Genomic DNA, 24,010 nt, shown 5'->3' on the forward strand with positions numbered 1-24,010 from the left:
TCCCAAAGAAGAAATCAGCACGAAAGGAAATCCACATCCAATATGTGAACCAATAGGATGGTGCTGATGTGTAGTGTAGATAATCCACAACATCTTCTCATTCCCTTAATTATAACATAACATTAACATCTCTCGATCCCCTGACCCTTTTCAACATATATACACACAAAAAACACATAGAAGAAGCTTAGCGTACTAAACCATGGCAACTTCCACCATCCAACGATCTGCATTTGCCGGCCACACCCACACCGCTTTGAAGCAGTCCAATGACTTCATCCGTAAGGTTGGCAGCTTTGGCGGTGGCCGTGTTACCATGAGGCGCACAGTAAAGAGTGCTCCACAAAGCATTTGGTAACAACCTTAATTTCTTATTAATTAGCATTAATATATATTATTATTAGGTCTTTATTTTTCCTGCTGAATTAGTAAGTCTTTCACATTAATTAAAAATTAGTACCCATATCAATTAAACACTGTTTTTAAAGCTCATCAATTTTAGAGTAAAGAAACACTTGCAAAAGCCAAAAGGAACAAAGTTTCCTTAAAATGTAAATTAGGAGGTGGCCAACATTAGAGGCCAAACTTTCTTTTTACACGTTAATGCAGCATGTTTATATTTTCATTCAATTCACAGATCAAAAGACAGGACAAAAAAAAAACAAAACAAAAATTGTTTTAATCAATTACTTCTACAGTGAAGAATGCAATGCTCAGGATACAAAAAATTTCACAATTTTTATCACAACTCGTCACGTGACGAGTTATGAGTGGTGGAAGTGTGGACTCACCATTTGACATCCACCATTCACAACTATCCATGTGATAAGTTGTGGCAATAATTGTGAGATTTTTTATGTTCCTAGCATTTTCTGAATTAAAATCCAACTTCCAAGATTATCATTATTTCTGAATATGTTATCTATTTCTAATACATCAATTGCTGAAGTCATCCCGATTTACATATGTTGGCATTAAACATCATGAACTAGTAAATTCCTTCAAACTCCACTACTATCACCAAATTATTTATAAATCAAAATAGTCTGATTGGTGGACTCATAATAGTCTTAGCTAAAACAAAAACTATTATACAATCATGTTGAAAGAAACTTTTAACAACCTGTTTTAGTTCAACTTATGAACTCGAGAAGGAAATTATTATCATGGAAATTCATATCAAAGTCACATAATTAACCTGTAAATGTGACAAATTAAACAGGTATGGCCCAGACCGCCCAAAGTACTTGGGACCATTCTCTGAGCAAACTCCATCATACCTTACTGGTGAATTCCCTGGTGACTATGGCTGGGACACTGCTGGATTATCCGCAGACCCTGAGACATTTGCTAGGAACCGTGAGCTGGAGGTGATCCACAGCCGATGGGCCATGCTTGGAGCTTTGGGCTGTGTGTTCCCTGAAATCCTTTCAAAGAATGGTGTCAAGTTTGGTGAAGCAGTTTGGTTCAAGGCTGGTGCACAGATTTTCTCTGAAGGTGGTCTTGATTATCTTGGCAACCCAAACCTCATTCATGCACAAAGCATTTTGGCAATCTGGGCTGTTCAAGTTGTGCTTATGGGCTTCATTGAAGGATACAGAGTTGGTGGAGGACCACTCGGTGAAGGACTTGACCCCATTTACCCTGGTGGTGCCTTTGACCCACTTGGACTGGCTGATGATCCTGAAGCATTCGCAGAATTGAAGGTGAAGGAACTAAAGAATGGGAGGTTGGCAATGTTCTCCATGTTTGGTTTCTTTGTTCAGGCTATTGTTACTGGAAAGGGTCCAATTGAGAACCTTTTTGACCATGTTGCTGACCCAGTCGCCAACAATGCATGGGCCTACGCCACTAACTTTGTCCCTGGAAAATGAAGAAACTCTGTTGTAATTTGACTCCTTAATCTTCTTGTTTGTGATCTACTTTTTATTGTTCATCAGTTTAAATTAAGCGGATTCTATTTTATAAAACCCTCAATCGAAGGGTAAAACATTGACACTTGAATCACCATATCCGAGGATACACTACCCCTTTGGGATGCGGTCTCACTTGGGTGGAAATGCATTAGTTACCCATTATGCCAAACCTTAGTTTCTTAGTTAGTGCAGTAAATGATCCGAGCTCTGTTGATGATAGAATGTTAAAGCTTGGTTTAACAATAAAAGTAAAATATTCAAACTCGGCTTGAGCTTGAACCAAATGTATAAACAATGTTTGAACTTGGCTTGGATCATCTTAATTCATTAGTCAAGCTGAGTTTGAACTCAATATCAAACTCTTGAATGCGAGATCCAACTCAAGTACATTATCTAAGTCCATAATAAGTATATTAGAAAACTCATTTGATTTGGACAAAGCGATCCCAACTCTCAATTAATTAAAGGTTGAGTAAGATATGAGTTTATTTTCCAAATTCATATCAAGCTTATTACCAAGTGCATAAATGAGCCTAGGCTCAACTTGGTTTTTATCAAGCTTTATTACTCACAAGCCGATTCATAAATAGTTTTTGTTGCTTTGGATCTAGTCATTTACCAAACAAGTCTAAAACTAAATCTCAAATTTGACTTGTTTATATACAAAAAAACATGAATGGGCTTTTTATCAAGCCAAACCCAAGCCATTTATGAACAATTTGATTCGCTTACAAACCTACTCTTAGGGTACAATGTCCAATGTAAACAGTTCACCAAATCATAGTACAATTAAATTAAGTTATATGAATATTGTGGGTGCCTCTTTGCGCTATTGGGCTAAGGCTTTCTGCAAGGGGTAAGGAAGTTGGGTTTGGCTCTCTTCGTGGGATTCCCCTGGAATCAGTTTGTGCACAAGACCAAACACTCCAAACAAAGAAAAATATTCATACGTATATGTATATAGTAACAGCAGAATAACTGTTAGTCCGAGAATGTTAGCAACAGAAATAAATAGTAATAACAGCAAACATAATAACAAAAGTAAAAGGGTTCTCCGCAGGATATATACTAAAAAGAGCCCAAACTCCAACTTACTTAACCTTATTACCCTACAAGGCCATAAAATTATGTAGTTTGGAGAGTGGGTCAAAATAGCTATCCTCTCGATTGAGATGATAGAGAGTATGGTTTTATATGAGGGAGGGAAAAGGTTGTATAGTGATGCATGTTAAGTCTGCCGTGTATACTTTACTTTCTCAACTCTCTATTCTCTTTTACATTTCACTTTCTTTTCCTCTTTCTCTCTTCTTTCACTTTCAACTCACTATTTTGATTCTCTTAGTTACTGTGTTCTCCTTGTTACCATGTGTGTTACCCCATATTCGTGGGTGCTGTTCCTTTTACACCCAAGATCAAGCCTAGGTGATTTCCCTTTGTTGCCCTTGCTTTCCACCAACAATTTTGTTTGTTGTAGGCATTTAGCCAACACCCACAATGTACCGTTCTAGCCGTGTGTAGGTGGGTTCAATTCCACTACCTTCTAGCTGCTAGAAGCAAGTTTAGTCCCACTACTTGCTTAGCAACAAACTTCCTTCATCTTTTGGGCAAAAGCCAATCCGGCCATAATACCCTTATCTCCCTCGTTCCCCTAACGGCAAAACCTCATTAATCTCTCTTGTCCACACTCCCTAACATGCATCAAATGGTTCCCACCTTTCCCAGCAGAGCATCTTCCAAAAGGGTCTTAGCAGGATACCAAAGCTACGTCTTTTCCCCTCTTCACCAAACCATACCCTTTATTCCTCTTCAGTCGTGGGCCCTACCTCCCTTGCATTGGTTGGGTTGCAAGTTAATAGGGCTCCAACTGCTTCACTTCTCGTTCTTTGGCTTCTTCCTCTTCATGCGTTTCCTGCTGGCTTTGATTTCATCTTATTTCTTCTTCACGCGTTTCTTGCCGGTGGCGGCTCTAGGAATTTTTCTTTGGGTGTTCCTTAAGGAGTATAAATTACACAACCCACTATGCATTATCCACAACTCAACCCACTGTCTAACAATATTTAATTTGTTTGTCTTTTATAATGTATTGGTGAATTAAATTATTAATTATTGTTATTTAGTTGCTTCATTATTTTTCTTTACTGACTACTAGCAGTCTAGCACACACCCCATGTGCATTATCCACGACTCAACCCACTGCCTAGTGCCTAACATAATTTAATTTTTTTGTTTTTTATACTACCTTTGCATGCCTTCAACCTTTACTACCTCTACCTGTCCACTTCCCCAATTCAAATATCCCACCCCATGGCCCTATGGCCCCCATCCACTGCTCACTCAACAGACAAGAGTCACAACAGCCAATCAACATTCCACAAAATATTAAACATATCAAACATTCACAACACACAAAATTCACAATACAAAACGACAAACTCACAAACCAATAAAGTCAAAATGTCAAATAAAGTTATAAAGTAAAGGCAATTAGACATTTAGACATAGAGAAACAGAGAGATACAGAGAATCTCATTTCAGTATAAAGAGAAAGAAAGAGAGAACTCCGCTCTCACTCAGTCACTCTCAGATCAGAGCACAACAATTAGGAAAACCAAAGATGTAAGATTTAGATGAGATTAGACTGATAGAGAAAAAGAGAGAGAAGTAAAGAACTAAAATACCTTGAGGCATAAGGGGTGGCGCCACGGCAACACGTCGAGGCGAGAACTTGAGGGACGAGGGTCGAGGCAATGAGGCAAGCCAAGCAATCTCTGATCCGATCTTCGATCTCGCCATAGCTGTTGCTTGAGTTTGAGGCTCTGTTGCTCGAGTTTGAGGCGGTCCAAGTGGAGGCACCTTTGCGCTGATGTGCTTGGAGCTTGGTTGTTGATGAGGTTTTTTTCATTTAGGTCAGGATTTCAGTTCTAATTTCAATTTTGCTAATTTGCTTTACCATTTGATGATTTTGATTAATCGGCGGACGCGTGTTGGTAATTTGGGTTTTTTTTTTTTTTTTTTTTTTTTTTTTTTTGAGAATCCGTTTGGGTTAGGTCGTATTTAGTTAATAAAAATTCAACTAAATTTTTTTAGAATCAGTTTGGGTTGGGCCGTATTAATTTAACTAAGTCTTTTTTGAGAATCCGTTTGGATTAGTCTTGTTTAGGATTGATGTTGGGCTTTTTTTCCCTGTGGTGGGCTTTCTAAGTTATTTATTTATTTTTTTTAAGATTTTAGTTTTTTTTTTTTTTTTTTTGGGTTTTTTCTTTTTGCTTGAAAGTAGAACAAATAATGAAGCAAAATTTAATTTTATTGGCATAAAAAAAATTGATGGTGTTCCCAAATTTTGTTTTTTCTTTTTCAGGTCAGGGTGGTCTTAGGAAGTGAAAGGGTGTGTGTGCAGAACAATAATGAAAACTTGGTGATTTGGGTTGGGTAGTGGCTTTGATATATGCAAGATCACATACAATGCTACTTACATTCTATTTGCATGTAGTAGCAATAACAGCAGGTAGATGTAGCTTAATTATATTATGCTAATCCATCTTAATTAAGTTGGTTCCTGCAGCCAGCTGCTAGGGCATAGTTCAGGGGCTTAACTCAAGGACAAGGTCCGGGCCATTATTAGCACCTGGTTTGGTAGTTATTGGCGGAGAGCTTGAAAGATTACAATTCCTTGCTATAACAAATGGTGCTATTAATTAGTTAGAGCTAACAATTTGGTTTTGGGAGATGAGAAAACTTCTGTTCCTTTTCAAATTGAGTCAACCACTACTAGTCAGGAAACCATGTTGTATACGGCAAGTAAAGGGCTAATGGAAAATCACAAAAATTATGGGAATAATCTAACTAAGGTTCGTGACTGAAGCAAAAGGTGTGGGTCTGAATAGTGATCCATCTGTCCTTGCAACTCAACAAACGCATATACCATGTGGAAGTCCACGCGAGGAGGAAAAACCCCTAGCCAATGTACGTAAATGGAAAATGGTGATTAAAAAGGAGAAAAATTCCTTGACAGCAAATACTGTTGGTGATGATCAAATAGATGGTACAGTGGGACAGAAACGGTGCAAGACCGTAGAGGAAACAAAGCATGAAAATAATGAGGGGAGGAAGAAAACCAGGGGTCAAGTTCAAGATCCAACTTGCACAACGGCGGAGGCTGGTGATCAGCCCTGCCAAGCACAATGAATATCTTAGGTTGGAACTGCCGGAGGTTTGGGAACCTCCGAGCAACTACAGTACTCTCTCACTTGGTGAGGGAAAAAGCTCCCAAAGTTTTGTTTCTGATGGAAAAAACTGTGGATGAGATGAGGAAAATTCAGGGGGAACTAAGATATGATTCTATGCTTGCAGTACTGTGTGTTCATAGGGCTGGAGGATTGGCCATGCTTTGGAAGGAAAGAGGTATCACTACATGTTCAAACCTATTCCTTAAATGACATAGATGCTCGTATCATGACCGATCCAAATTCCCCATGGAGAATTATTGGTTTTTATGGAAGACCAGAGGATCATCGTAAACATGAATCTTGGAGTTATCTGAGGCATTTACATTCTAGAGATTCTTTACCGTGGATATGCATAGGGGATTATAATGAAATTCTAAATTCCAATGAGAAACAAGGCAGAATTCCAAGGCCTTTAATGCCAATGAAGGAGTTCAGGACAACATTGTTACATTGTGGTTTGATCGATCTTGGCTTTCAAGGAAATATATTTACATGGAGAAATGGGAAACCTGGTGAAGCTTTTGTACAGGAATGACTGGATTGTGCTTGTGCTAATCTGGCCTGGAGAGATTTGTTTCCACAAGCTATAGTGAGGCATATTCAAGCTGCATATTCGGACCATGATTTGATTTTGCTAACAACTCAAGTGACCGAAGCAGTGACTAGAAGAAGGAGAATTCCAAAGAGATTTGAAGAAGTATGGTCCACACATCCAGAATGTGAATCCATTATATTGGAAGCTTGGAATGCAAACACAGAATTAGGAAGTCCAATGTACAGGTTGTTCAATAAAAAAAAGAAAAAAAATGTCGCATGTCGTTGGTTGGATGGAGTAGAAATCTTGGCAATCCAAAGTCACTACTGGAAGAAAAATATAAAGAGTTAGAGCTTCTCATGGCTATCAATAATATTGATAATCTTGTTCTGATACAGTAGGTACGTGATGAAATAAATGCACTTTTACTCAAGGATGAATTATTTTGGAGGCAGCAGTCTAGATCCATTTGGCTACCTGCGGGTGATAAAAATATAAAATATTTTCATTAAAGAGCTAGTCAAAGACGTAAAAGGAACAATATTGCTGGGTTTGAGGATGACGGTGGGAGATGGTGCAATACTGAAGATGATAAAGAAAGGGTGGCAAAATCTTATTTTCAGAAGTTATTCTCAACTGCAAACCCAACTGATTTGAGGCCGGTTTTGGACTCAGTGGATAGGGTAGTTACACCAGCTATGAACAGCACACTCCTTCAACCTTATACTCCTGATGAAGTAAAGCAAGCACTTTTCCAAATGCATCCATCAAAATCTCTTGGACTAGACGGTATGACACCTTTCTTTTTCCAAAAATATTGGCATATAATTGGAAATGATGTTATTACTACAATGTTATCTGTGTTGACTTCTGGTTGTTTCCTACATAAGATGAATTATACTTATATTGTTCTTATACCCAAGAAGAATGATCCAAGATATGTTTCTGATTATAGACCGATCAACCTTGCTAATGTTGTCTCCAGGATTGTTTCTAAGGTGCTAGCAAATCGTCTCAAGCTCATTTTGCCAAATGTTATCTCAGATTCACAGAGTGCTTTTGTTCCTAATCGGTTAATTACTGATAATACTACTGTAGCTTTTGAAGTATTGCACAGGATGAGGAATAAAAGAACTAGAAAGAAAGGTTAGATGGCTATAATACTTGACATCAATAAGGCTTATGACCATGTTGAGTGGAATTTTCTTAGTCAAATTATGCTTAAATTAGGCATTGATGAACATTGGGTCAAGTTAGTTATGGAAACAGTATGTACTACCTCCTACTCTGTACTTATTAATGGAGAACCTAGAGGTTTTATTAATCCATCAAGGGGTATAAAGCAAGGGGATCCATTATCTCTATATCTTTTCTTGCTTTGTGCAGAGGGTCTTTCAGCTTTGCTTAGAAAAGCAATGGAATCACAATACTTGCATGGTATCTTCTCATGTCCCAATGGGGTATGTATCTCTAATCTTCTCTTTGTAGATAATAGTTTTATTTTTTGTCAAGCTATTGTAGAGGAGTGTCAGCACCTCCTTCATTTACTTGGTTGTTATGAGGCAGCTTCGGGTTAAGCAATCAATAGATAGAAAACATCTATATTTTTTAGTAGAAACACAAAACAAGAAGCCAAAGCAAACATCCAAGCATTAATAGGGGCAAGAATTATGGAGGATTATGAAAAATACCTTGGTTTGCCTATGGTGGGAGGTAAATCAAAGGTGAATACTTTCAAAGATTTGCAAGAGAAAATTACTAAGCTAGTGTTGGGTTGGAAAGAGAAATTCATCTCCAAAGCAGGTAGGGAAATTTTGATTAAAACAGTTGCTCAAGCAATCCCTATCTACTCTATGGGTATTTTTCGCCTTCCAAAGGCTTTATGTGATACTATCAACTCTACTTTGGCTAAATATTGGTGGGGTCAGACAAAGGAGGAGAATAAAATCCATTGGATCAATTGGAAGAAACTGTGTATGTCAAAGAAGAGTGGAGGTATGGGTTTTCATGACATTCAAGCTTTTAACTTAGCCTTTCTAGCTAAACAAGCTTGGAGATTGATACATAATACTCATTCATTGTTCTATAGAGTCTATAAATCAAGGTATTTTCCTAATTGTTCTTATATGGATGCTGTACTTGGTAATAATCCATCATATGTTTGGAGGAGTTTGCTGGCGGCAAGGGATATCATCACTGAAGGCTCTTATTGGAAGGTGGGGGATGGAAGGAGTATTTTAGTTTCAACCCATAAATGGCTACCACATAAACCTGTGTTCCTAGATGCAGACCAGCCACACTTGCTTGTGAGTGATTTGATTGATAGGTCAACAATGCAATGGGATAGGGAGAAGATATTTGATCTCTTTGCTTATCCAACTAGAATGGAAATCCTAGCTATACCTCTGCCTATGACTACGTCTCGGGACAAACTGCTATGGAAGGAAAATTCAGCAAATACGTTTACAGTGTGATCTGCATATCAAGTTGCTTTAAAACTCAAGGAAAGAGTGAAGGCCGAACACTCAAGAGCAGTAACTGATCGGGCTATTTGGAAAAAAATTTGGACTATGCATGTTCCACCTAAGGTTAGAATGTTTGTGTGGTGTGCTTGCTCAAACATTCTACCTACAAGAGAAAATTTACATCAGAGGATAATAAAGGTTGATCCACAGTGTGAAGTATGCTGCCAAAAAACTGAGTCTACATGTCATCTTCTTTGGGAATTCCCTTTAGCAAGGAATGTATGGGCACTTTGCCAAGGAAAATTACAAAAATGCTCAAATGATGCACAAGACTTCTTTGCACTATTTCGGATGCAAGTAGATCAGCTAACAAAGATGGAGTTGTACAAATGGGCAATGATCTCATGGGCTATATGGAATGCTAGAAACAAATTCTATTTCGAAAAGATCCAACAACATCCTAAAGCTATTATGGAGGGGGCAATTGGCTATTTGGATGAGTATTAGAAATTAATTGCAGTAATAAGGAACCCTTAATTTTCTTGTAAACCTGTGTTATGAGTTGCTGTATGGTTTTACTCCCTCCGTCCCAATTTGTTTGTCCTGTTTGAAAAGTCAAATTTTTTAAGGGAACATCATTTATTATTTTGTCTACCTTATAAAAATATGTAAGTTTACAAAACTACCTTTAAATAAATTTATCAACTTAAAAAAAAAAAAAATTTATTCTTAATGAGGTAACTAAAAAGGTGTCTTAATTAGATTGATTTTTTTTAAATATTTGTTAGTTTTCTTTTCAAAAAGTTTTGAAAGTAAAGTAGGGGTATAATAGGAACATTAGTAAATTAATAATTTTTATTTTTAGAAACAGGACAATATTTTGGGACATCTTAAAATGGAATGAAGGACAAAAAACTGGGATGGAGGGAGTAGTATTTTGATGTACTCTTAATCCTTGTTATGAGGTGTTGTATGGTCTTTAGTGTTTATATATATTTCTCTCCAACAATGTGGAGTTCTGAACTGTGCTGTTATGGCCACGGTGTGCTATTTGGTCTTTAGTGTTTTGATGTATTTCTCTCCAGCAATGTGAAGTTTATGGCCATGGTGTGCTGTTTTGGTCTTTAGTGTTTGATGTATTTCTCTCCAGCAATGTGGAGTTCTGAACTGTGCCCATGGTTTTGTACCCGATTATAATTTTCTTATAATAATAAAAATTCTATTTTTATCTCAAAAAAAAAAAAAAAAAAGTTAGAGCTGTAACCAATCCAAACACTAGGCTACTAGCTGTTACTTAATTATGCAAAATCCAATCTAATAATAAATATTCCATTTGTATTCCGTTTATTAATGATTTAATTATTGTTTGGGATTGGCCAATGAGAATTAAGTAGGGCAAGAGACAATCGAATGTGAGTAGCAAATGCACCCAATTACATTCTAATCACTTTTTGAATGTTAGTAAAAATTAGAGGTTTTCTTTGAGAACTTCATATTCATTGTAGAGTGCCTAACCTAATAATAAATATTCCATTTGTATTCTGTTTATTAATGAGTTAGTTATTGTTTGGGATTGGCCAATGAGAATTTAGTAGGGCAAGAGACAATCGAATGGCTACCAACACATGCAGCCTAGTATGAGTAGCAAATGCACCCATTTACATTCTAATCACTTTTTGAATGTTAGTAAAAATTAGAGGTTTTCTTTGAGAACTTCATATTCATTGTAGAGTGCCAAACCATCTATCATTTGTTCTAAGGGTACGTTTGCTTTGGCTTCAAACCACTTCCGGAAATGCTTTTCCGTAAAAGTGCGTGTTTGGTAGTTACCGAAAATTGGGTCAAACTAAAAACGTTTTCTGTGTTGTCTGTAAAATAAGGGCAAGAAGGCGTAAAATATTTTCAGGTTTTATTTTCACTTCAAACATTTTCCACTCCTCACACAACACTCTCTCCGAGCTTCTCTCAAACGCACTCCTCTCTGATTGCACATCCAAGCACCGACGAGAGCTCTGATCGCACATCCAAGCACCGGCGAGTTGCACCCCAGCACCGGCGAAATCACACCACGAACTCACCCACCGATCGACCCACCTCGTCCACTGGCGAGATTGCGCCACGAACCCATGAACCGATCGACCCACCCAGAGAGTGACCCACTCCTAGATCAAGCCGCCACCTTCAGATCGACCCACCTCGTCCACCGGCGAGTCGCACCCACGAACCGATCTCTCTCTGTCCCTCTCTCACAATTGGTCTTGTGATTTTGATTTTTTTGTTTTGATTTTTGTTCCTTGTGTTGTTTATATATTTTGATTCTCTGTAATAATATTTGTTTGGATCCTAAGAAAATGTGAGAAACATGATAAAAATGGGTTTTTTAGAGCATTTTCAGCAACACAACCAAACACTAGAAAATATTTTCCAAAACATTTTTTGGAATACAACCAAACACTTGAAAATATTTTACACACGGAAAATATTTTACATTCAACCAAACACAGCCTAAGTAACTTTCATTCCCAAATTCGATAGCCTAAAGAGTAGCCCATCTCATTGCCTCTATCAAAGTAGGTAATCCATGCTCTGGGGGTTCACTAGTATACACAGCCATATGTGAAAATCATGACCCATTTTTAGTTTGGAACAAAGAGGGTTATTTTCCTTATTTTTAAGGCATGGATGTTTTGTCTTTGATTGAGTAATTTCATTTTTATCACCTATAATTTTTTATTTGTTATTTTTTTAAAAAAATTGATTTAATTTAACAAAAAATTGCAACTTAATCACTGAAGTCATGATCAAGTTAGAAGACATTAGGACTCCTAAAGCCCAAAATTTTGGTTAAAATAAGTGACCAACCACACCTTTGAATCTCTATAATTGGTAGTGATCTCATTTCATATACTTTTTCCCTGCAAAACCAGCATGAGTTCACATGGATTCACATCCAGTGCAATACCTAGGGTATTGCACGGGGTGCAATACCTCAAATCTCAGCCGCCTGTGTAATCCAAGGCCCATTAATTTGACACGTTATAACTCCAGCCTGGCAATCCGTGTCTCCCACTTTTTCTTTTCATTTCAGCTACCCAATTTGAATTCAGTAAAACTCTCTCCCTCCCACCTCAATTGGGTTTCTCTTTCTCTCCCTAACGCTTCATTCTCTCAACTCGACTGTGCTTCCACCACTCTCTCAACCTCCACACTTGCTCTGTGTGTCTCCCTCAAGTCCTCAACCCCTTCATCACCGTTACCAGCATACCCAACTCAAACCCATCAGCAAAAACAAAGAAAAAATAGCAACTCACCATCTGAAACCAAATCCCCAAACACTCACACGCCTCGTAGAGCACTTTTTAGACCCAGATGTGAGAGAAAGAGAGAGCAAGAGCAAGGGTTGGGGTTTGGAGAGAATCGGTGTAGAGAGAAGTGGATACTTTTGGGGTTTGATCTAGGGAGGGAAGTGAGATTGAGAAATTTGGTCCGAAGAAGCCACCATCGGAGGTGGTGCTGAGTGGTGGTTGTGATGAGCCATGGCAACAGAGAGAGAGGAAGAGGCTGACTAGTCCGATAGGTTTTCCCTTTATTTATTTATTTATTTTAATTAATTTGTTTTTTATAAACTCTATTTGGTTGCTAGGAAAGGAAGGAAAGAAAATAATGGTGTCCCAACACATCTACAAGAAGTCTTTAAAGTCAATATTGTGTAATTATCACCTCAAGTCCTCAACCCCTAGCAACCAAACAGAGTTTATAAAAAACAAATTAAAATAAATAAATAAATAAATAAAGGGAAAACCTATCGGACCAGTCAGCCTCTTCCTTTCTCTCTGCTGCCATGGCTCATCACAACCACCACTCAGCACCACCTCCGATGGTGGCTTCTTCGAACCAAATTTCTCAATCTCACTTCCCTCCCTAGATCAAACCCCAAAAGTATCCACTTCTCTCTACACCCGATTTTCTCCAAACTCCAACCCTTGCTCTCGCTCTCTCTCTCTCTCACATCTAGGTCTAAAAAGTGCTCTACGAGGCGTGTGAGTGTTTGGGGATTTGGTTTTAGATGGTGAGTTGCTATTTTTTCTTTGTTTTTGCTGATGGGTCTGAGTTGGTTATGCTAGTAACGGTGATGAAGGGGTTGAGGACTTGAGGGATACGCACAGAGCAAGTGTGGAGGTTGAGAGTGTGGTGGAAGCACAGTCGGGTTGAGAGAATGAAGCGTTAGGGAGAGAAAGAGAAACCCAATTAAGGTGGGAGAGAGAGAGTTTCACTGAATTCAAATTGGGTAGCTGAAATGAAAAGAAAAAGTGGGAGACACGGATTGCCAGGCTGGAGTTATAACGTGTCAAATTAATGGGCCTTGGATTACATAGACGGCTGAGATTTGAGGTATTGCACCCCGTGCAATACCCTAGGTATTGCACTGGATGTGAATCCGAGTTCACATATACACACTCGCGTTACCCTTTGAGGGTCAGTCTTGGAGAGGCCTAATAGGCTAATAGTGAAAATCTACCGTAATGTTTTGTTTTAATAATTTAAGTTAGATTTACATGTCATACTTGCGCTACTTTTCTCAACTGTTGCATGTACTATGACATGCTTTTGCCATCTAAAGAGATTTTTTTTTTTTTTTTTTTTATATATATACAATTTTCAAGAAATTTAAAATATTTTTCCAATAAAACTCAATTACCAAATATTTTAATAAAATATTTAATTTTTATTACTTATTTAAGTTTTTTTATTTAATATATTTTAAGTTAATTTAATAATTCAAAAACTCGATCTTATAGCATTTTTTTCTCCATGTAACTTTAAGTCAATTTTTGTTATATTTTTTAAATATGTTTTTTTTTTTTTTTTTTTTTTTTAATATTTAAATTTAGTTGTATTTTTATCAGTGTTATGAATACCGTTTCAGAGCCCATTTCGATTTGTCCATTGGAATGAAATATTTCGGTACTAGCTTATTTCGACGTACCATTTTGAGGTGTTTCGGGTTGTCTATTTTATATATATTACCTTGTGTGTGTATATATATATAAACTTTTTTATATAAAAAATCTCAAATAAAGTAACCAGATGATTTTCCCTATAAAATAAAGTAAGTAGATTATTCTAATTGTTATTAAAATATAATTAGTAATGGCCTTTTTGTAAATAAAAGAAACAAGTTGGGCAATTAGAAGGAACTTCCAAGAAGTTTCCTTCCACTAACTTTTCCCATTTCCCAACCCGCTCACATGACCTACACTATTTACTTCTCATCTCACCTGACCACTCTTTCTTCTTCTTCACATTTCCAAAGTTCCCACTTCTCTTCAATCTTCAGTGGCTCAGGTGCTCTCTTCAGTCTCTTTTCTCCTCTTTTTCCTCTTCTTCTTCTTTTGTATTTTCTCTCTCACACCGACTCTGCTTCATGCCTTCATCTCGTTCTTTTTTTTCCTTTGTTTTTTTTTTCCTTTCTTTTTCATCTCCTCTATAGAAGATTCAGTGGCAGTGATTTTGTTTTTATTTTTTAAGAGGGAAAGAAGCCCAAAATGCGTGCCGGCCGAATCTTTGATTTTGGCCGGAATTTACCGAAATCAACCGAAACACCCGAAACACACCATAATAGGCCGAAATTTTCTCCGAGGTGGAACAAGAGGGTATCTCATTCCGGTTTGTAGACCAATACGAAATTTTCCGTCTGTTCCAGCCAGAACGGAACGGAATTAATAACATTGATTTTTATTACCCAATGTAGGGCATAGGAATAATATGTCAATATAGGGAAAGATAATGTAATGACATGAGGAAAGCATTAATCATATATGTGAGTTATACTTCAAAAGGAATCGTCAAATTACAATTGGGGCTTCTTGTAATCATTTATCATTAAAACCAAGATCTACCTGTAAACCAAATATGAGACTTAGCACACTTATGCATAACACATATTCAAACAATACAATCCAATCCAATCAAATTCTCACAATTTATGGCATCACAATATCCCTCACTTACATTCCTATTGTCCTCGTCAGGGCATATATTATTTTGCCTTGAGCCACATGGCATTACCAAAGTTTCTCTAATACCATTTGCAATGACCCAAAGAAAGCACTAGTGAGACACACTTACACTCCAAAAGAACTAGTCAAGTTACAATTTGGGCTCCTCGTAATCACTTATAAAACCATAATTCAACTAGTACTCGATGTGAGACTAAGCACACGCCCACATAAAACACACTCAAACAATCTAATCTAATTAAATCCATACAATTTAGAATATCACATATTGAGTTTGAGATTTGATTATTTTCCCATGGACCTAGGGCCTTCTCTAGGCCTAAGGTCCCCATGCCCCAAAAATTTACAAACAAGTACTAAGTATCTCCATTACCACCAAAAAAAAAAAAAAAAATAGTAATTAACCAAAAAAAAAAAAAAAAACCAAAATGTCCTAAAAAGTAAAGGATGATAATTGGTTTTTTTTTTTTTTTTTTATATATATATATAAAAGAAAAAGAAAAAGAAAGTATAGGTGAGTTATGCATTCTTTCCCGAACTCTAAGAAGGCCCAAAAAATATTGATAGATATAAATTAAACTATTTGAAACTCTAAATTCTTTCACCTAAGAGAAAAATGTTATGAGTGTGTCAAATAACCATTGGTGATCAATTTTTCTAACAACTTTAGGCATTAAATTGGTCTCTCTCATGGTAGATTATATTTGTAAGGACACGATTCGTGACGAACCACAACAGTGTCGGGCTCGCTCGTAAAAAGGCCCAAACAATATCATTTGTAGAGCATGGGTTTGAAAGGTTAGGCCTTGGTCACCAGGCGATGGGTTTTTCGTGATATCCATACATGGTTAAGTCGTCTTCGCCCCTGGAGTCTTTCTCCTGGAGGCGGGCTGGGAGGCTCTGGTTTTTGGCCATTTTTCCCAGCCCCCTCTATGAATTGCTTACTTTTCCTTTTATACTAGCCTGTATTTTTTATCCTTCGTTCACGTGTAGGATCGACATTCCAAGACTGATACTTGTCCTATCAGCCCATACTCAGAGTGGTTGGGGGTGGTTGTAAAAGCTGAAGAGTATGGCTTTGTCAGATGCAGAATATTGAATGGCAGTAAGGACAGCTTTCCCTGGTCATTACACTTTCCAGCATACCCCTTTCTATTGGCACCGATATTTTAGATTTTTTCCAAAGTTGTTTCTATACCATTTTTGCCCTTTCTTCTCGTGAGATCTCAGTTATACCGAGGACTAAATCGTCCTCGGCTGTGTCCCAAGGCTACTTCGTATTTGTATTGCCGAGCCTGGGCCATCACCTTCCTCGGCTTGGGCCTTTGGACCCCAACAAGTAAATGGGCCTGGCCCATGGATCATTGGGCCCCACAATAGCCCCTCAAAACCCTGCTGTCCAACCTCTTGGTTGGAGAGGAGGGTTTTGATAATACCAAGCCTTTATTATAGCTCATTCAACTCAGCCCTTTATTAATGTTGACGTCTCTTCATCTGCCCAGGAAATTTACCGGTCTACGAGGCATTCCTCTGAATTCATTCACGACGCGCTCATGCCGTTTGGCTATCCAAAACGTGCCTTTAATAGTTTCCCTTTACGAGACCATTCAAATTTAATGGTTATTGATGGTGTGGGAAAGTGGAGCAGGCATATTCTTGTTTGCAGATTTCTTTGGAGATCTGAACATATTAAATACCTTCCGCTTCGCCCCTCATATAAAAAGAAAAAGCGAGAGATTATTTTCTCTCATACATGAACCCTTTTAATCCCCCAAAATCTGAAACCCTTAAACTCCTTCCAGAGTTTACTTTTACCCGCTGGTTATACTTTAAGCTGTAATTCGTTCAAAACAAGAGCAAGCAATGAAGGAGCCATTCCCCTCTCCGAAATTCCATGTTCTTATGAAGCTAAAGATGGCTCGGTCGGGGCAAGGATGGCAGAGACTCAAGATACTTCTCACCCTCCCTTCAGCCAAAATCCGAAGCAGGGGCTCGTCGCGTCAGACTTTTGGCGCGACTGAGCTGGGGTCACCCATTATCAGTACCAGCCGCTCTCTTATGAGCATAGCTAACAAGGCACCAGTGTGTTAGGAGTCAGGACTGACGCACGGACTAAATGCCCCTACTTCTTCCTCTCTTGGTTCACTGGTGCCTCCTTTTTCCTCTCTTTCTTCTTCTTTCCACCACCAGATCCATCCTGGCGCTTTTCCTTCTTCCTCTTCTTCTCCTCCTTCTTTCCCTTCATCTCCTCCCTCTTCTTCTCCTCCTTCTTTCCCTTCATCTCCTCCCTCTTCTTCTGAAGAAGGTCCTCCTCTCAATATGGGAGCTATCGAGGCAGAGTTTGGAAAGATTTCAGAGAAGGTCCTCATTTTTTCTTTTATTATTTTTGTAATCCACCTTCTGTATAGGCTTGTTTAAGCCCTTCTTTGTACGTTGTAATACCTCTTTATTTTAATAAAAGTTGTTACTATTTTATTTCATACATTCAATCTCTTTATTTCCGAAATGGTTATGCCGTGAATAGACATACTATTTTGTGAATTCTTTTTATTTTTACACTCTGACCGATGTCTAAGACCGAAATCCTAGTTAATAAAAAGATCTTACTCTGTGTTTATAGACATTATTCGACTTAATACTACTGAATTGAAGAAGTGATGCTTAGGGTTGAAACCCTTATTAAGAAGAAAAAGAAAGGAACATTATGATGAGCCTATTAAGGCGGCCTGGCACAATACCACCGACCTTAGAGCACAATACTTAGGGCCGAAATCCCTTATCAAAGAAAAATGCGCTATTATGAACTTACGAGTGCTGTTCGGCACAATAATACAGACTCGAGCTAATGACACTTAGGATCAAAATTCTCGCTAAGGATAAGATATTGTCATGATTTTAATAGAGTTGTTTGGCACAACAATGCCGACCTGCGAAAACAACACTTACCCCAAAAATAGCCGAGATGACAACTGAATGCTCGATGCGGTGTAGGAAGTAACCATCCGAAGACATACAACCCGTAAAATGAACAGCCCCTCCAGGTTGCTGAATAGTAGGGCGTTTCACCATCTTCTTAACACTTTTAATAGCTTTAACCTTTTATGGTATTTGAGCCGAGGACTGAGTAACTTAGAATTTTTATTAAGTAGCCGACCTTACGAAACTCAGTTTTTCTTCCAAAACTCGGTTTTCCCCATAGGGTTAAGTCCGAGGACTATACAATACCTTGGTTCTGTCCAAAACTCAGTTTTCTCGTCTAAGTAGTTGGTTTCCCCATAGGTTTGAGTCCGAGGACCATACAATACCTTGGTTCTGTCCAAAACTCAATACCTTGGTTCTGTCCAAAACTCAGTTTTCTCATCCAAGTAGTTGGTTTCCCCATAGGTTTGAGTCCGAGGACCATACAATACCTTGGTTCTGTCCAAAACTCAGTTTTCTCGTCTAAGTAGTTGGTTTCCCCATAGGTTTGAGTCTGAGAACCATACAATACCTTGAATCTGTCCAAAACTCAGTTTTCTCGTCTAAGTAGTTGGTTTCCCCATAGGTTTGAGTCCGAGGACCATACAATACCTTGGTTCTGTCCAAAACTCAGTTTTCTCATCCAAGTAGTTGGTTTCCCCATAGGTTTGAGTCCGAGGACCATACAATACCTTGGTTCTGTCCCAAACTCAGTTTTCTCGTCTAAGTAGTTGGTTTCCCCATAGGTTTGAGTCCGAGGACCATACAATACCTTGGTTCTGTCCAAAACTCAGTTTTCTCGTCTAAGTAGTTGGTTTCCCCATAGGTTTGAGTCCGAGGACTGTACAATACCTTGGTTCTGTCTAAAACTCAGTTTTCTCGTCTAAGTAGTTGGTTTCCCCATAAGTTTGAGTCCGAGGACCGTACAATACCTTGGTTCTGTCCAAAACTCAGTTTTTTGGCGTGGGACCTTGGCTCTAGGGGAATTAGCTCCTCGGCCAAGCCCCTAGAACCATCCAGGCGATTGACGCTACCAAACGTAGCCCCTAGTCAAGAATCCCCTAGCGGACCTTTACACTAGAACTCTATAACCAGCTGTTAGAAATGACAAAGGAACTCTCTCGACCTACCGCCTATGCCTACACACAAGTCTTTCCCACAGACAACGCCAATTGTAAGGACACGATTTGTGACGAACCACAACAGTGTCGGGCTCGATCGTAAAAAGGCCCAAACAATATCATTTGTAGAGCATGGGTTTGAAAGGCTAGGCCTTGGTCACTAGGCGATGGGTTTTTCGTGATATCCATACATGGTTAAGTCGTCTTCGCCCCTGGAGTCTTTCTCCTGGAGGCGGGCTGGGAGGCTCTGGTTTTTTGCCATTTTTCCCAGCCCCCTCTATGAATTGCTTACTTTTCCTTTTATACTAGCTTGTATTTTTTATCCTTCGTCCACGTGTAGGATCGACATTCCAAGACTGATACTTGTCCCATCAGCCCATACTCAGAGTGGTTGGGGGTGGTTGTAAAAGCTAGAGAGTATGGCTCTGTCAGGTGCAGAATATTGAATGGCAGTAAGGGCAGCTTTCCCTGGTCATTACACTTTCTAGCATACCCCTTTCTATTGGCACCGATATTTTAGATTTTTTCCAAAGTTGTTTCTATACCATTTTTGCCCTTTCTTCTCGTGAGATCTCGGTTATGCCGAGGACTGAATCGTCCTCGGCTGTGTCCCAAGGCTACTTCGTATTTGTATTACCAAGCTTGGGCCATCACCTTCCTCGGCTTGGGCCTTTGGACCCCAACAAGTAAATGGGCCTGGCCCACGGATCATTGTGCCCCACAATATTATTAAGTGAAGTTGTAATGATGCTTTTAATAAATTAGATTCTATTATTCTACACTTTAAAATTTATTTTATTCTTGCCACATTGTGGTTTTATATTGTAAATAGTGATAAATTTGTTATTAGTAATATTAAATATATAGTAGAAAATTTAAATGAAAGTCTCATAAATTAACCAGAATTCATCAAAAAGAGTTAAAATATAATAAAATAGTACAACAAAAGATCAATGAAAATTATCATAATAATTCTCAAACATTTAATAAAGAATTATTGATTATATAAAGAGACTTTTTTTTTTTTTCAAATGCATGCATAGCATTTAGAATTCCTCACAAAATTTATTACAATTTTTTTCTTGCAAAATTATTCTTTAAAAAAATAAAATTAATAAAATCCTACATATAATTAATGTGACAAGAAAATTAAGTGATTTAATTATCATCATTTGTAAAGAGGTGTTAGTAGAATCTAAATACAAAAACTTAATTAATAATTTTGTATCTAAAAATATAAAAATAAGAATTATTTTTGAAAAAATAAAAATATAATATAAAAATAATTTAATTTAATTAATATTTAAAAAACCACTTATTTATATATATATATATATATATATATATTAATTCTATCAATTGATTCAATCCCACGTTATATATATATATATATATATATATATATATATATATTAATTCTATCAATTGATTCAATCCCACGTGCATGGACCCAAAAGCACCTTAGGAGGCTAAAATCAATGGGCTTATTAGCTCTGGAAAAAAACTAGTATTACACAACTTCTTTGTCATGACTGTAACATGGCAGGGTAGAAATAGTGATAATAGCTCTATGTATAAATAATAGGCAATTACTTACGATCTATTACGTTAAAGTTATGACAAAAAATTGTGAAATAGTTTATGGTTCAAGAACCACTTATTAGCTCTAGTGAAAAATGCTAAAATCATAAACTATTTTACAAACTGCTAATGTGGTAAGTAATTATTAGTAATTGAAAATGTGATATGTAAAATAGTTTATGTATATAACATTACTCTAGCATTGATTTTTTTTTTTTTAAATCACTTGCTGACATGGCCAAGTTATTGGCCCATGGACATTCATGAAGTGGCATCAGCCGAACCCCAAAGAAGAAGAAATGTATGCTACCATCCATATATGTATGTGGCGTGTATTGATTCACAAGCTATGGACATCCTACCAACAAAAATCTTTGATTCTGACATGGCTAAACAATATCCACGATCTACCAAGAAAAAATCAGCATGGAAATCCACATCCAATATAAGGACCAATAGGATGGTGCTGACATGTAGATTATCCTAATCCACGACATCTACTCATTCCCGTTATAACTTCTCATTCATTTCCATAGGCTTCTCCACACCATCTTCTAAGTTCTAAACTTTCAAAATACCCAAAAAAGAAACACCAAGAATCTTGTCGTAGTAAGTCATGGCAAGCTCCACCATTCAACGATCAGCATTCGCAGGCCAGACCGCTTTGAAGCAGTCCAATGAGCTTGTCCGTAAGGTTGGGAGCTTTGCCGGTGGCCGCGTTACCATGAGGCGAACAGTGAAGAGTGCTCCACAAAGCATATGGTAACAACTTACTCTAGTATTAGTAAATCATCTATTTGCAGCTATATTGTACGAAGTTCATCAATTTTAGAGTGAAAATACACTTTGCATGTTAAACAATCAAAATTGCCCTTAAAAAAGAGTTTCCTATCTTGATGTAAACTAATCAAAATTACCCTTAAAAAATGGAGTCTCCTATCTTGATGTAAACTAAGTTGATTAAAAATGGAGACCAAACTTTATCTGTACACTTAATGCATGTTTAAAGTTTCAGATTAATTGTCAAAGACTTTGTAGCTGAATTGGTACCTCCCCATGCACAAAGTGCTTGGAGGTCTAGGGGGGAAAAGGATTCGAGTTGCAGGGTTAGCAGCATGTTGTAATTATTTCTCAAAAAAAAAAAAAAGTTTCAGATTAATTCACAACTAAGAAAAAAAAATATATTTCAGTTTAATTACTTCTAAGAATAACACGCTTAAAGTTTCAGGTTGTTAAAGGTCCCTTTGATTAATAGGCTGCCGATGTTGCTCTGCCTCTAGCTCACCTTCTTAAATGGGCAATTATAACTCAACTACCATAACCATAAGTCATTCTTTCTTAAAAATGCTATCTACTTAAGTAATAAAAAAAAAATGTTGTCTATATATTTCCAATATCTCAATCAATAAAGTAGTGATCACAACTATAAGAGTCATTTGAATTTACATATATAGTGGCACTAAACATGGTGAACTAATTATAAAATCCTTCAAAGTCAACATCTATCACAAAATTATTTACAAACCATGATTGTCTGATTGGAGGACTTATAAAGGTCTTAGGCTTTTAGCTAAAACAAAAACTATTATATAATCATGATAAAATAAACTTTTGATAATAACCTGTTTTAGTTCAACTAAGAGAAGTAAATTTTTATCACGGAAAATTCTCCCTATAGTATTAGAAAGATAATTAGTTGATACGAAATTCACATGAAAACTTTTAAGCTGTTAGACTAAACGATCAAATAATAAACCCGTGAATGTGACGAATTAAACAGGTATGGCCCAGACCGCCCAAAGTACTTGGGACCATTCTCTGAGCAGACTCCCTCATACCTTACTGGTGAATTCCCTGGTGACTATGGCTGGGACACTGCTGGATTATCCGCAGACCCTGAGACATTTGCTAGGAACCGTGAGCTGGAGGTAATCCACAGCCGATGGGCCATGCTTGGAGCTTTGGGCTGTGTGTTCCCTGAAGTCCTTTCAAAGAATGGTGTCAAGTTTGGTGAAGCAGTTTGGTTCAAGGCTGGTGCACAGATTTTCTCTGAAGGTGGTCTTGATTATCTTGGCAACCCAAACCTCATTCATGCACAAAGCATTTTGGCAATCTGGGCTGTTCAAGTTGTGCTTATGGGCTTCATTGAAGGATACAGAGTTGGTGGAGGACCACTCGGTGAAGGACTTGACCCCATTTACCCTGGTGGTGCCTTTGACCCACTTGGACTGGCTGATGATCCTGAAGCATTCGCAGAATTGAAGGTGAAGGAACTAAAGAATGGGAGGTTGGCAATGTTCTCCATGTTTGGTTTCTTTGTTCAGGCTATTGTTACTGGAAAGGGTCCAATTGAGAACCTGTTTGACCATGTTGCTGACCCAGTCGCCAACAATGCATGGGCCTACGCCACTAACTTTGTCCCTGGAAAATGAAGAAACTTAAATGTTCTACTGTAACTTTACTCATCAATCTTCTTGCTTGTGTTCAACTTCTCTCTTGCTGTGTTCATCTATATTGTATTGATGCTACCACAAACTGCTTTTCTTCAAACTATATATTAATGTATCACTTCTAAAGTACAAGACATTTGGTCTTTTGTGCTTGAACTTACATTAATGTTGGTAGATATGTGTGTTATAATTTGAATATTCTCTATCTCAACTTGAAGCATATATACATGCAATTTTCTTTTTTATCAAACAAATATATGATTGATTTCCCATTGCTAAGTAAAGGGGAATAGAAACTTTTGGAAGCATATGGTAAAGTTTCTATTTCAAAAGGGAAAAGAAACGTTTTCTAATCTTCCCGTTTAAGACAAAAAGATAACTAAGGCCCCGTTTGATAACGGTGTTTAAACAACGAAAAGTGTTGTTTAAACACCACAACTCGTATTTCCACATACTTTTTTACCTACACGTATTTTCCCAAAACTTAAACAACGTTACTAGAAATCTTTCACCAAACAAGCCTAACACTTTCACCAAAGACTTCAAAAAGGAATTTGGATCCTCTCTATTTCTCTTTGAAATGGAGTGTCCATTTCACAAACAAGATCTGTTTGATATAGATCAGCAATTTAAAACGTGCCACGTCAATCAAAATCTAAAACTCTTCACTCAAGCAAACTCAAAGTTCAAAAAGATATTTCTTTTTTTTTTTTTTCTTTTTTTGCTGAATATCATGAC

At 37.5% G+C, this 24,010-nt stretch overlaps 2 protein-coding genes and 1 long non-coding RNA gene across 3 annotated transcripts; 2 read left to right on the forward strand and 1 right to left on the reverse strand.

The window, feature by feature from the left end:
- The first annotated feature begins 123 nt into the window (after nt 1-123).
- On the forward strand, nt 124-2,004 carry LOC126695199 (chlorophyll a-b binding protein 5, chloroplastic-like). The gene is made up of 2 exons (XM_050391864.1): nt 124-354; nt 1,223-2,004. Exons 1-2 carry the CDS (start codon nt 203-205, stop codon nt 1,872-1,874), a joined length of 804 nt encoding a protein of 267 aa, XP_050247821.1. The 5' UTR covers nt 124-202; the 3' UTR covers nt 1,875-2,004.
- LOC126695201 (uncharacterized) lies at nt 1,222-22,873 on the reverse strand. The gene is made up of 2 exons (XR_007645997.1): nt 22,661-22,873; nt 1,222-1,280 (listed from the first exon to the last, which is right to left on the reverse strand). It is a non-coding gene; the product is annotated as an uncharacterized LOC126695201 (long non-coding RNA).
- On the forward strand, nt 21,348-23,470 carry LOC126695200 (chlorophyll a-b binding protein 5, chloroplastic). Its single transcript, XM_050391865.1, has 2 exons — nt 21,348-21,584; nt 22,603-23,470. The coding sequence occupies exons 1-2, from the start codon at nt 21,439-21,441 to the stop codon at nt 23,252-23,254; spliced, it is 798 nt and encodes a 265-aa protein (XP_050247822.1). The 5' UTR covers nt 21,348-21,438; the 3' UTR covers nt 23,255-23,470.
- The last annotated feature ends 540 nt before the right edge of the window (nt 23,471-24,010 follow it).

Source organism: Quercus robur, chromosome 8 (genome assembly GCF_932294415.1).
Source record: "Quercus robur chromosome 8, dhQueRobu3.1, whole genome shotgun sequence".
NCBI lineage: Eukaryota > Viridiplantae > Streptophyta > Magnoliopsida > Fagales > Fagaceae > Quercus > Quercus robur.